Source organism: Barbus barbus, assembly GCF_936440315.1.
Source record: "Barbus barbus genome assembly, chromosome: 33".
NCBI classification, from domain to species: Eukaryota; Metazoa; Chordata; class Actinopteri; order Cypriniformes; family Cyprinidae; genus Barbus; species Barbus barbus.
This window is the reverse complement of record NC_136761.1, coordinates 18281605-18295495: the sequence shown is the minus strand read 5'-3', so window position 1 is coordinate 18295495 and position 13891 is coordinate 18281605. Positions and strand designations below refer to the sequence as shown.

Sequence of the window (13891 nt, the reverse complement as noted above, 5' to 3'; positions counted from 1 at the left end):
CAAGTCAGTCAAACCTGTGCTCTAAATGGCTGTCATTGACTAAATATCATGTCAAGCACTCTCTCTCCCATGAATCAAGTTTCTGTTTTTGTGGCCGATCTTTGAAGGCAGAACAAGCGAGAGTCAGAATGATGGAGCTGCTCCTGACAAATAAAATCATGCAGAAGAATAAAACATGCAGGCCAACAGCAACTCCAAAAGTCCAGGCCAAGGCTGGTGAATGTATGGGAAGACTGTTCACATGTCCGTCAAGAGTGATCTTTCCACTCTGCATTGATCAACCAAGCAAAGAGCATTCCTTCTCATCCTGACCGGCTCCCTGGAGCCACCTTATAGCCTGTTAAGAACCATCAGCACTCCTCCCTGCCCACTGCCATGATCTGATAAATCAATTAAAAATACACATCTGTTCAGCCAGGTCTGCTCCCTCCTTTCATCCCTCCTTCCTCTGGACAGCTTTACTAATCCACTTACATCTTTTCCCTGCATTTTTTAAATTTTTCTCTCCCAGTCCTTCACAGTGGCAACTGCCTCGTTCCATCCTTATAAATTCATTTGATTTTATGCAATGTGATATATTGATTTTTTTTTCTTTAAGATGAGAGATGAGAGCAGTATGAATAAGAGGCTGTTGCAGGGTACAGAATTTTGCAGGAGAATTTGCTTGCATTAAATTATGGTGTTTGTGTGTGTGTGAATACAGGTGGCCTGCATGCAGCTGATCAATGCCCTCGTTACATCGCCGGATGATTTAGACTTCAGGATACACTTACGAAATGAGTTTCTGCGCTGCGGCCTCAAGAAGATCCTTCCAGTGAGTATATCTTTTGCTTTTTCATTCTTAAAATTTTTATTTTTATTAATTTTTTGAAACTTTATTTTTTTTCTTTTTTTATATACTATGACATATGTTCATTTTTTTTGTGGTAAAACTAAGTACTGAAACTACAAATGTACAACAGAATTTTTTTAATCAAAGGACAGATGTTGGTTATCTAACAAAAGAGTTTGGATTTAAAATGACATCAGTAAAGGCTAAAAGATAAAAAAATAAAATAAAAATAAGTTTGAAAAATGGCCTTACAGAACAAATAAAAACTTTTGAACAATTGAACAAAACTATTGAAAACTGCTACAATGTACCCTGGTTTAGTGTCCTCCTCTCTAATGGCACAGCTTTGTTTCATAAAGGCCATTCCCCTCACACATCATTATCAATCAGCACGCAGATCTCTGCCCCACGCTGCCACAAAGCCCGCAACCAGGCCAGCACATCATTCACCATCTCATTTATGTGGGCATTTCCTCACTCTTAATAAGTCATTTTGACTGCTCCCCATATTATTGCTGCAATTATTATAATTATCTCAATCTATCCCCGCATATGATGAGCTTATCGTAATTTATGAATAATGTATTTGAAAGTTTAATAGGACAATTAAATATGACATTGTTCTTTAATTGTGAATAATGAGTTTCCAGGTTTTAGTATCCTCAAAATGGCAAGTGCAAAGGGAAAGAAACAAAGTGAAAGACAAATGAGATGCACTAAATCTTCAAGGAGAGATAGAAAATGGTGTCTGATGAAATGAAAATACACATTTCTGGAGATGGATGGGTGAGTGTGTGTTTGTGTGTGTGCGAGAGAGCGAGAGAGACTCCGTCCTGCCTCCTACTGCGGCATTGCGAGTGCTCTTTCTGATTGGCTGTTGCTTTAAGACAGATGGCATGCCTGAAGTATAGTACACTGATTGATAACTACCGAAATTGGGTTACATTTGGCTTTTCACCGTCCATAAACTACACCAGCAGTGATTCATAGTGGAGTTGTAAAGCACACCTATTTTATTCCCTCTTTCTTTGTCTCTTCCTCTCTAAACCCATTAGATCTGCCGCATGTGTTACTGGTATACATGGCAAGACAATCTGTGTACCATAGAAAAACAGATTGACACTCAGTGCTATACATCACACAACACTAATCTAATCATGCTACACAAATCTAATCAGACTTATGGTTTTAATTGACACCTGAGTTTTGAATCACTTGACAAGCACAGCTTTCAAAAACTTTTTATAAAACAGCATTTTTTCCAGTGTAAATGTCAAAATTAGATACAAAATTAATGTTCAATGGCAAATATGTTGAAAATTAGCCAATAGGCTGCTGATTCATTATTAGCATACTGAAGCCTCTGAAGGCATTCATCCATCACCTTGAAGGGACTCTGGTTTTCTCTTCTTTTTTTATGCATTTCCTTCTTAACATGAAATTTAGGCAAACCATACAGACAATTTTTATTATCTTTCCATTTGAACTGCTTAGTTTGAGGACATTAATGCCTGTAAACTGTACATTTTGAATGCATATATTTATTTCAAAACTGGGAAAGCAAAGTCATGAACTAAATTCCACAAAACTCCAATGAGGTCAATTCAAGGCCTTGTACAAAGAGTTTAAAGTATCCAAAAAGCAGACTTTTTCTTGCTATATTACCAATGTTATATGAGGACACATGTTCATAAGTCACTCATTCCTCTTATGTCAACCTCTATAAACGCAGGAGCTGAAGGAGACAGAAGAGCTTGACATTCAGCTGAAGGTGTTTAATGAAAATAAGGAGGAGGATTCCATCGAACTGTCTCACCGACTAGATGACATTCGTGCGGAGATGGAATATCCTTTTTACCACTGCCTCGTGTGCGCGTGCAGCAGCAAGGGCGCCCGGTGGGGCTCATGGGTCTAAAGCAAAGACCTCCAGTTCATTCGGAAGGGATTTGAGAATCAGGTTTTTTTTTTTCAATTCCAGTCCAGCCTCTGGCAACTCTGGTGGTAAACAAACCTCTTCACATCAACACATGCACGCACCGCACACATATCCCAGCATCCTCCTCTGGCCCTGAGCTCATTATACTGACATTCCAGAGACACAGAGAGCAACCTCTATGCTCTCCTCTCCTCTGTTTTTTTTCCCCCTCAAATCTGCGGATAGACTATGCTACGCGGCTATGGAAATCCGTTCACACTTATTTTCTCCGTTTCTACATCTGCATCTGAACCTTCAGGCCACAGCTGCATACGTGGCAGCCATATGCAGTAGCTTCTGGATTTTTGTGTATCCTCACAGTACCCTTTATAAAGCAGCTTGAAGCCATTCGCTGAATTAAATAAAGCAGCATTTTTTTATGTTGTTTTAGTGCTGATTTTGTTGATCGTTTCACTGTCTTTCCATAACCTCTCGGAGTGAAAGCTTCGCTGAAATGATGGAGAAGCCAGAGTTTTAGTTCAGGCTGTCTGGACTAATGATTTTCGTGAGCAGCCAGCTGTGTAAGAGACACAACATTTGGCTCTAAAGACAATTTGGCATTGATCTGTAAGTGCCTTGCGTAATAATGCATATCTAAGTAACGGTGTCTGTCTTTCTCAGTCCTTTTCCCCTTTTCTTTCTATACAACAGACATCGTTCTGTCCTGCCCTTCTTGTTTAATTTACGTATTTATTTATTTCCATATATATACAATAAAACAGGTAAAAAAAATATTTTTTTATTTTAATTTATAATAACTACCAGTCATTAGAGTATTAGTACACTGTCTGCTTAATATCTGCTAACACTTTATTTTGATGGTCCCCCAACTGACATTCTACTGACTATAACTTTGGAAGTGCATGTCAATAATAATTATTATTATTATTATTAGTGGTAGTAGTAGTAGTATAAATATAGCGCTTCTGGTCACTGTAGTGTAGAGGTTAATTAGAGGTTAGTTCTGGCCACTGTAGTGACTTCAGGAAGCTGTTGAATATTAATTGAAAGTTGGGCAGTGTGATTGATTGACCCTCCCTCTCTGTCTTTTGTATTGCTCAGTTCCATGCTGATACAGCTCATGTTTATGCATCACCTTCCCCACCAGTATATTACTGCAAACATGCCCAAAATACAAATATGCACAGACGGTGTGTGTCTGTGTGCACACTTGTGGCCCTGCTTAATAGAGAATGGCTTTCTGGTGCATTTTGCTGGTTTTGAAGTGTGGAGAAAATCATTCACTTCAGCAGATCACCGGTGTTCTCAGCAATAATGCTCTGAAGATGCTTGTATTCTCACACTGAGTTGACAGAACATGGGATACACTCACAACCTTATGAATAACTGAAATGATATGAGTTAATTAGAAAATGTACGGCAATGCTGGGTGCAGATTGGTTTGCTGCAAGGGCAGTTTTTTAAGTGGCTGGAAGTCTTATTGTTCCATAAATATAGAACTGTATATGCAATAAGGCTGCCACTAACGACTTTTTATTTCGATTAATCTAACGACTAATTTTTCGATTGATCGATTAATCTAAACGACTAATTTCCCGCAAAAAACCCCCAACAATTTTATTTTTGGTTAACAAACCAAATTAAATCTAAATGTCTATGACATCCTTTTTTAAAGCAAAAGTGAAGTGCAACAGAGTGCAAGAAGCAAGTGTCCATCTCAGAGTCCAAATCACTGAAATCAAAGATCAGTATTATAGTGTGAGAATGACAACATATCCACGTGTTCTAGTCTAATAATAATAAAATTATCATCAAAAACCACTTTTTAAAGGATTATTTACCAGAAATATTATTTACCAGAATTTATTTAGGTGAAAAATATAAATGTGTAGTATTTCTGAAAAATACTTTTTTTTAGTATAATATCAATTAATTGGAGATGCGTTTTATAAAAATTTAATGGAACAATTAAAATGGAATCCAGAAATAATGGAAAACAGAATTTGGTACAGATAAAACTGTAAACTCAATTAATTAGGCAGGCTTTTTGATTAATACAATTTAAAAAACTGAATTTGGAAATAAAACGGATTTTATAGGGCCCTATAATTATATTTTTTTGTGGTAATAAAAATGGATTTTAAAATGACTTAAAGTACATGTATAATAGCAATAATGCAATAATAACTAGTTCAAATAAAGTATCAAAAGCAATAAATCATATGGTTTTATTGAACAAAACTGTTAAAATACATAATGTACTATAAACAATAGAACTAATGTAGATTACGCATAACAGCAAAGGCCTGCAGGGGGCGCCAGCGGCTTATGATTATTTTTACACATTACTGTTTAATATTGACCAAGCAACATTTAATTCAAACATACACTTAGTCTTTAATATTTGTCCATTTCTTTAGGACAGAAATACTACAGCCGCTGTAATTACATGGATATGTGGACATCAAACCGTGTAAACTCAGAGTGGGGGTTTGAGCTTTTATTTTGAAATCTCGATGTATTCTCCTGTGTTAGTGTAGATTTATACACGATTTACCTTACAAATCTGATGAAATGATGCATGTTGCGTTCCCAGATGAACGTTATAATAAACCCAAACTCACAACAACATGCAGAGATGAGTTTGAGTCGCTCCGCATGTAAATGATAACAGTTTCTGTGGAGCCACTGTGAACGGAGACGAAAGTGCTTAAACACACATGGAAATAATTAAAGTGCATATACTGTGTTAGAACCGCATCGCATATAATTATTTAATTAAATCATAGCGCTTGCGCATTCACAATTATGCTTAATTATGATTTTTAAATGGGTTTAATATATCATGCAGCCTTGGAAAATAGTCTAAAAATGTGTTTTATGGATTCTCGTCCGTGAAATGCGCCACTTCCGGTATTTTACCGGTTAGTCGACGTGAGCAAAATGAAGTCGGAGATTTTTAAAATCGACTAGTCGCGACAGCCCTAATATGCAATATAGTATAGATTTTATTAAGCATCTCTGTTTATTGTTAATATTCTATTAAAGAATATATAATTTTCTAACCCAAGACAGATTTTCTTTAATTAAATTGAAGACCTGCAGTACCTTTTTAGTTTTTTCCTCTAAATATTGACAATCATCAGCTTTTTGATTTGTATCCCAGTGGAAGGAAAGGAGTGATTGTGGTGGCTCAAGAAATGTTCTCCAGTCCGGCCAGTGCATCACCCTGCAGTTACCTTTTAAATATTTCAACAGACATTGTCAAAACCTACAGTACATGTAATGACTAGACTGGATTTTTCACCCACCTCTGCTCAGTGCAGCACAACAAATATGCACACAATTTTGCCCATAGATAAGTTATTTTAATTTATTAGACATTTAATTTTATTTTTATAACACTGTGCTTTTAAAGTGAGTGTTGTTATATTAACTCCATTAGTAGAAACAATTAATGAGCTACCGAGTGCTACTGTTAATCATCATATGCTTTAGCTTGCCAGTTGCCACCTTTGAAAATAGATCGCCGGTCATTTATTTAACTCAAGTGGACATACCAGAGAGGGTTGGGACATCAATTTTTGATATAATAATACCAAAAGAAAACTATGATGACTATCTGATCTTACATCTATTTTAGACATGGAAAGCCACTGCCCTCTCTCCTGAGGGAGAAGAGATGTTGGACATTTAATCAATACTCTGCAAGTTTAAGAGCACATTTCTTCTTTTTTGGAGACAAGCAGGACAAACTGAAGATGATATTTCAGTCCAGAAAATAAAAAAATATTAAAGGAAGTGACTGATCCATATTTTATTGCTTTAAATAATCAAACAAAGAATTTTCATATTTCAAGAGTTTGATTCATGTCCAGAGCCAGGGTACGGACTGGCAGAAGAGGTATTGCCTCTGTCACTTTTCTTCAAAACCTTGTGTTTACATATGTTAGCAAATTAGATCCCTAAAGATACTTAAGAATGCAGGAAGATAACATCACTTGTGGTTACACTCAATCTTTGACTCATTCCTCCATCTGAATTAAAACAAGCAAGCGATTTCCAGTGAGGGATGGCCATTCACCTTTAGATGTATTTCTTGCATTTTATTGTTCTTTCTCATCTTAAAATTATACCACTGCATTTTATGTAATTCCAGTCACTCTAGTGTATATATTTTTTTACACAATGTTATATGCATATGTAGAGAAATGGCATTTTTAGATAAATATTGTTTTATTACATGGATGCAATATGCAGTTTTGTCCTTAACCGTCTATGCACTGATATGGGTGAGGTGTACCATCTCCTGTCCAACATGGTGAAAGACACTGGCTCAGAACCATACTTCCTATCCATCCTCCAGCACCTGCTGCTCATCAGGAATGATTATTATATCAGGTAAGTGCTATCATATCTTTTACTTAGTATATATTCCATAAGTGTGATGGAAACAAGATTGCACCTGCTTATTGACTAAGTTTTCAGTTTCTCTTGACTCAACAAGCATTCTTGAGAATGAGAATTCACAGATTATAATTAAAAAACAAATTAAAATAAATACAATTTAAAGTGGGAAATATTTATTTGTGGATCAAATGTAAAAATAAATAATGTAATTTCAGCTAAATTAACTGTATTGTGCTATATTTAGTCATTATTTTAGTAATTTTTTTGCTGTTTAACTATGTCTTGAATTATCATTTATTTAAAAGAGAAAGCTATTTTGCATATTCAGCCACACTCAGAGTTTGTGTATCTATCAGAAAGTGAAGAAATGATACTGATCATGTCAGTTCACTGTTGCATCAGACCTGTTGCTGAGGTAAAATATTTAATAAAGAAGGAAGAGCGAAGCGATGAAAGGGAGGGAATTTACCATGGACATGTTGTTGCTCACTTTGAGCCATGAATAATGTATTGCCTGGCTTGTTGGAAAAAGCGAGAAACAGAAAACACATTAAGCAAGTAGTATGGCAGATTCTCCGTCAGTGCCATCCCTCCCGCCTCTCTGTCTAACTCTGTCGGCAGAAAACAGGATCACTACAAACACTGATTAAAAATGTATGCACTTATTAAAGACTCTCTCCCATAGGAAAGAAAAATAACAAATGGAGTCTCTTTAACATCTCCAATTGTTTCTTTTAGACGCCAATGAGATTAAATGACGAAAAAATTAAGTCTCCTGCTTCTCAGATTTTTCTCTTGAGAAAAATACCCTAGTAATCCCACAGAAATCAGACTTTTTAATATCAACTCAAATATTTTTCTTCCCATTTAGAAATTTTACAAGAAAAATCTAATGCAAAGTACATGATCCATCGTTAAGAGCGATGTTTGAGCAATGACACCTTTATCTGCATTAAAACATATTTCTCAAAGATGGTTACACAGTTTTGTTTGTTTGCCTCATGCATCTGCATTACATGGCCACTCTATAAACTTCTCTTCACTGACGTCTTTGGTTGCTTTTGAACCTGGTGAGATGTTTTATGTAGATTGGATTGGGTGGTTGGGAAATTGTATGGCTATAATTTTAGATTAAAGGGATCCCTTGAGATCAGTGTGCGCTTTGATGGCCGAGTCTCCAAGGAGAGAGGGGGAAGAATAGGCTGGTGGCATCTCTCGACTTCAGTCCTCATCAGTCGACAACGTCGCTCTTGTTCATGGGTGTTGGGAGGTACTCTGGTGATCAAAGCCAGCCATAAAGGAGCGCTGTCCATGTCAATAGATTGCAACGTTTGATTTAAAGCCATTCTTTAATTCCAGCAAAACAACTAGACACCTTTATCCTCATTTAACTCTGTGCCCTCAACTCTGTCCTTGGTTATTTGTATGGAAAGTTTTCCCTCAAATTGTTTAATAACCTGTTTTAGAATGATATAAAATAAACAGAACGATGTAATAACAGTTACCGATGTCCTTCAGCCCTCCAGCCTTCCTTTTTACTGCTTTTTAGAGCAGCGGAAGGAAGATGTTGGGCAATAACTCCCTAAGACTCTAACAGAAGGTAGATCAGAGGGAGTGTATATGGAGCACATCTTCTACTTTTGGCCATGACTGATGTGAAGATTAGATGGGCAGTGTGGAGCAGGGGTTGGATGGGAGATGAGAGGCAGACAGTGAAGGTGCCAGACTGAGAGAGAGAAGGAAAGAGCGGCTCCGATGTGTGGGACATATGCCGTCTCCTCTGGTGGGGTGTGACAGTTCTGGGTCAGTCGTCTCCTTCCCGATTCTATCCAGCATGCGGCAGTGGTGGTAGCCAGGATGTTGAGAAAATAGGGCGGCTTATTGAGATAATGATATGGTGTACATCAGTGACAGGCATAAGCTTCGGGCCTTGCCACTAAGCCGGGCTTCGGTGACACTCTCAGCCCTATCAGTTTCAGCCACCCCGTCCGCCCCCTCTGCACGCTTATTACACATCGCTGCCGTGTCTCTTACAACAAGGCCTCGAATTGGCAAATTGTATGAATATGATTATTTGTTTGGTTATTTGTCACTGATCTTGGAGAGACATCCAATTATGGTAATGTCTTAATAGCTGGTTTATTCAAAACATGTTCTTATTTATATTTAAATGTTACAACACGAGATGCAGTCCTCTATTATGCTATAATTCAGCTCTTTTATTTTTTAAAATATGTATCGTAGCTTTGCAGTACGTTAAATGAGATTATTCCGATCAGTGTCAGTTGTATTATTTATAAAATAATGTATTATTTAATATTTAACTAATAATTTAATAAATATTTTATAATTTATAATATTTTATTATTAATTATTTAATACATAATTTATTAATATTTTGAATGAGCTTTTTGTTTATATTTTAAGTTTTCAGTTCATTTTTGCATTTTTACATGCTTTTGTACTTTTTAAAAATAAATGTTGTTTCTTTTGCAACTAAATGAAGTAATATTCATATTTTATTTTGGCTTTATTTCAGTTAACGAAAACTGTTTTAATATTTACAGTTTTCAGTTAATTTTAGTATTTTTTTTTTTTTATTATTTTATTATTTATTTATGTTTTTGTACTTTTTTAAATAAATATTTTTATTTAATAAATATTTGTGCCTTTTTAACTAACTGAATTAAAATAAGTATTTTTTTTGCTTGCATATTATTTCTATTTATTATTTTGTATTGTTTGTTTGTGTTTTATTACCTTTATTATTATTATTATTAGGAGAGGTGGTGATTTAGATAAAAAACTGCTACAGAGAGAATCTTTTTGGATTTTTGAACTCAACAGTCTTTTCCCGAAAGGGATGAATGAAGAGATAAACTATTCATGTTTTCTGTAAATATTTCCTTTTTAAGAGATTAACATTGTTAACTTTTCTATAAAAGGGATTGTGTTTCTACCTGCTCTCTGGGTCTGGGCTGAAGCTCCTCCCATTGCACATGTTACTTGTTCCCTGATTACCTACTGAGTACTAATTGACTGCATGTCTGGTGTTGATTCATTATGAGCATTGAGAATAGCTGGATGGCTGAAACGTCTGCTCTTGCTCTATTAAAATATTTGATTCTTTTTGTAAAAGACTTTGTCTAGTTTTTCAGAGTGCGAACCATCTACAGTCTCTTCTGTGTTTTATTACCTAAAATATTAAATGCCACCTTCTGTGTCTGAATTTAGCAGACATCTTGATTTTTCTTATTAGCAGCACACAGACCATAATAGCAGCAAATAAAACTGAAATATGGAACATAAGAAATCATAAGTGCAAATAGACACCTGTCGCGTAATTTATTACTTTGGATCAACAAACTCTGCCGTTAATCCATTATCTTATCTATATTCCCCTGCAAATATTGTTTATCAAACAAGAATGTTTGGAGATTAAAAAAATGTAATGCTGTAGAATTAAGTGGCTTTAGCTAAGAGTTGTGGTGCAATTATTTAGCACAGAGACATTTTTAAAGTCATGCTCGTTCATTAGAATTTGAAAGCTTGTTTTGTGTCGAGAAGCCGGGAGAAGGGGGTGACACATTTCTGGAAGGAAAATGGAATACCTACATGAGACATTCAAGGTCATGCTTGGAACATAATTATTTGCCACTACGGAGCTCAGCTTAAGTCGACTTTGTATTTGTTAAATGTCACTTGCAATTAAATTTGGTAATATAACTTGGAAAAGGTCACACACTAAGCGCCGTGGCAGTGTCTAGTCCCAGACCCATTTACTCCCCGTCCCGTCATTGTCACCCCTCCAAACACAAGGCCGTGTTTTCCCTGCCATTGTGCGACTAATTACACAGATTACACTGATTAGATTTGCGTCTCAGGTTTTATTGCTGCCCTTAATTGCCAAAGATGATTGCAAATTAGAGAGGGAAGCACGGAGACCCGGATGTCGGTTTGTCTTCACCTTGAATGGACAAAGTCACCCAACCGCTCTCCGGCTGCACACTTTGCCGTTAGTGATTTCATTATGTACCGAAGGAAGCCTTAATTCAATGCCGTGAAATACCATTAAAAGATATGTCTTACCGGATGATTTATGAAGAGCTGTCCTCGCAGAAATGCACGAGGCGGTATTTTATATGAAGTTAACGGCTTTGTCTCTTGTCATACTCTGTCCCCTCACACTCGCTGTACTCATTCTTTTTATTACAGGCCTCAGTATTACAAGGTGATTGAGGAGTGTGTGTCCCAGATCGTCCTCCACCGTAGTGGGATGGACCCTGATTTTGCCTACAGGGAGCGATTGGATGTGGACTTCAGTCATCTCATTGGTAGGTCTGAGATTAGGTCTCCTGGGTCTTGAAGAAAACGTCTTTGCATTGAACGCCACACTAGACCTCAGCGTAGTTCCTTTTAAGTTATTATTCATTGGTACAACTCAGTTTTTAAGACTATTAAATTCTGTCTTGAACTGTATGGCCATTTGATAAAGTGGCCAGAACATTTCGGAATGAATAAAAAGGAGTTTCAGGTTTCGGTAACCAGCTTTAGGTAAAAGCTAGAGAACAGTATTGAGTTATATCACTTAAATGAAATCCTCCAGAAAGATTTTTGGGGCGTAATGGGATGTCTAGAGCATGATTATAACAATCCTGCACTGGTTCACACTACATTCTGTCTAACATAACTGTGAAACCATGCTGCGCTGAGGGAGGCGCAACTGCAGTTGATAAAAGTTTGCGATTTCCTGGAGTAGATCTAATTATCATTCCCCGGTCCCCATGAGAGCCCTGTCTGAAACACCTGCACTCACCTGACATGTAAGATAAGGTACACTCATTATGCATAAATAAAACATTATCTGCAAAACCTGGCTGGCATGTCATGTCTTATAAACGCAACATGACTTCAGCTGTAGCGGTTATATTTGCAGTCCTGGACTTTTTTCCATTTGTTTTATGATTAAATGTTGCGGGGGAAAGCATTTATTGCCAATTGTTTTCTCAATTGTTTTTGGTGTCTCAAGTTCTTGGACACCAAAGGAATTAATAAAATAAGGGTGATGTAAATTTTCCTCTCTTTTTTTCTTCTTTGCCCCTCTTTTATGCTTTGTCACTAGCACTTTCGTAACTTGCCAACAAAGGTTCATTAAAAGTTTTCAGACCCATCTGCAGAAACAAAAAATGTTAGATTTTCTCACTTCTTCCCTTACTTTAATGAGTTGAAAACAGATTTTGTGGGGCACCGTTTTTAAATTTACATCTCAAACCTCCAGAACAGAATACAAATCTCCAGAGGGGAGGGGGGATGAGACACTGACAGGTTCATTTTATTCTGTTTGCTTTTTTGTTCTTTTGATTGTCTTCATTCTGTGTTTGATGTGGAATCTTAAGCATCGTGTTAACAATGCACCTTGTAATTTACATATACTTGTGTGTTTTGTGCGTTTTCATGCTCCCGGCTGTTTGTATATGACAGATCAGTGCGTGGATAAAGCCAAAGTGGAAGAGAGCGAGCAGAGAGCGGCTGAATTCTCCAAAAAGGTGAGTCTATTAATCACCCTGGGTGCCGCTATTGGTATGCAACCAGGCTGCTATCACCAAACTTTTCTCCCATGAGTGGTGAGATACCACATTGATTGTTCTCGTCTGATCAATAGCTGGCAGCAGAGCAACATGATCTGTATCAGTGCAAGCAGAATCAATGCTGATGCTCCAATCTGCAAGCTTGTTTGTGCCATACTGAGAACACTATTTACAGGCACCATTTCAAATAGTGTTAAAGGCCCTATTGAACAATATTGTAACTTTTTTTTTAGTTGAAACATTTCCTCTGGAGGTTCATGAGGATGCTGAGCTAACACTCATTGGTGTTGTCAGTGAAGCCAAGAGCTGTATCCCACGATACTTTGAGAGTGTATCCATGCTCTTGCTCAGCTTCCTGCCCAACTCTGCCAAATGTCAGCCAAACATCTGAGGCTTGCAGTTTAATGGCAAAGTTAATGGCAAAAAAAAATGTGTGGTAGCATTTCATTTTACAGTACGTGTACTCCCCTGATACATACATGGTAAATATCTTGTATAACAACTGGCAAGTGAGTGGTAATACAAGGTACTTACCTGAAGTGTATGTACAAATAAGAAACACTACTGTACTTAACAGTAGCACATGCTAATGATATGTACATGGTAAATGTGTAGCACCTATGGAAAATTGTGGTATTATGTGGTAACAAACAAGACACATACTGAACTTGGTATACATGTGGTAAATATGTAGTACTTACAAACAAGTGTGTGTAATAACGGTCACTTACAGGTAGTTTCAGTATATGGTAACTAATAAGACACATTACTATACTTAATAATGGCATGGTAAATGTGTAGCACCTACGGAAAAATGTGGTATTATGTGGTAACAAACAACACATATACTGTACTTGGTATATACAGTACAGTATGCTTGGTAAGTCCTAACCTTACCTAATAAAAAAAGAGTAAAAAGAGTACTGTTTTTCAATTGCTTGTGTTGGACTGTTAATGCTAAATTTGAAGAACTGGTAATTCCTGTGTAATGTTTATGTAAAACGGTATTTTACAGTCCTATTTCCATATACTTACTGTGTATGTACCTATTAGTTAATGTACAGTATTTAAGGGTAACACTTTAGAATAAGGTTCCATTTATTAACATTAGTTAATGTATTAACT

At 36.6% G+C, this 13891-nt stretch overlaps 1 protein-coding gene across 4 annotated transcripts in view; it reads left to right on the top strand.

Annotated features, from left to right (window-relative positions):
* Positions 1-13891, top strand: part of LOC306853180 (protein diaphanous homolog 2-like) — a 446875-nt gene that overhangs the window by 138358 nt on the left and 294626 nt on the right. For all 4 annotated transcript variants that reach the window (XM_079390392.1, XM_079390393.1, XM_079390391.1 and 1 more), the window contains exons 12-16: positions 704-814; positions 2565-2677; positions 7053-7169; positions 11394-11512; positions 12660-12724. In XM_079390392.1, the coding sequence (XP_079246518.1) occupies positions 704-814; positions 2565-2677; positions 7053-7169; positions 11394-11512; positions 12660-12724 (525 nt within the window). The remainder of the gene's footprint in view (positions 1-703; positions 815-2564; positions 2678-7052; positions 7170-11393; positions 11513-12659; positions 12725-13891) is intronic.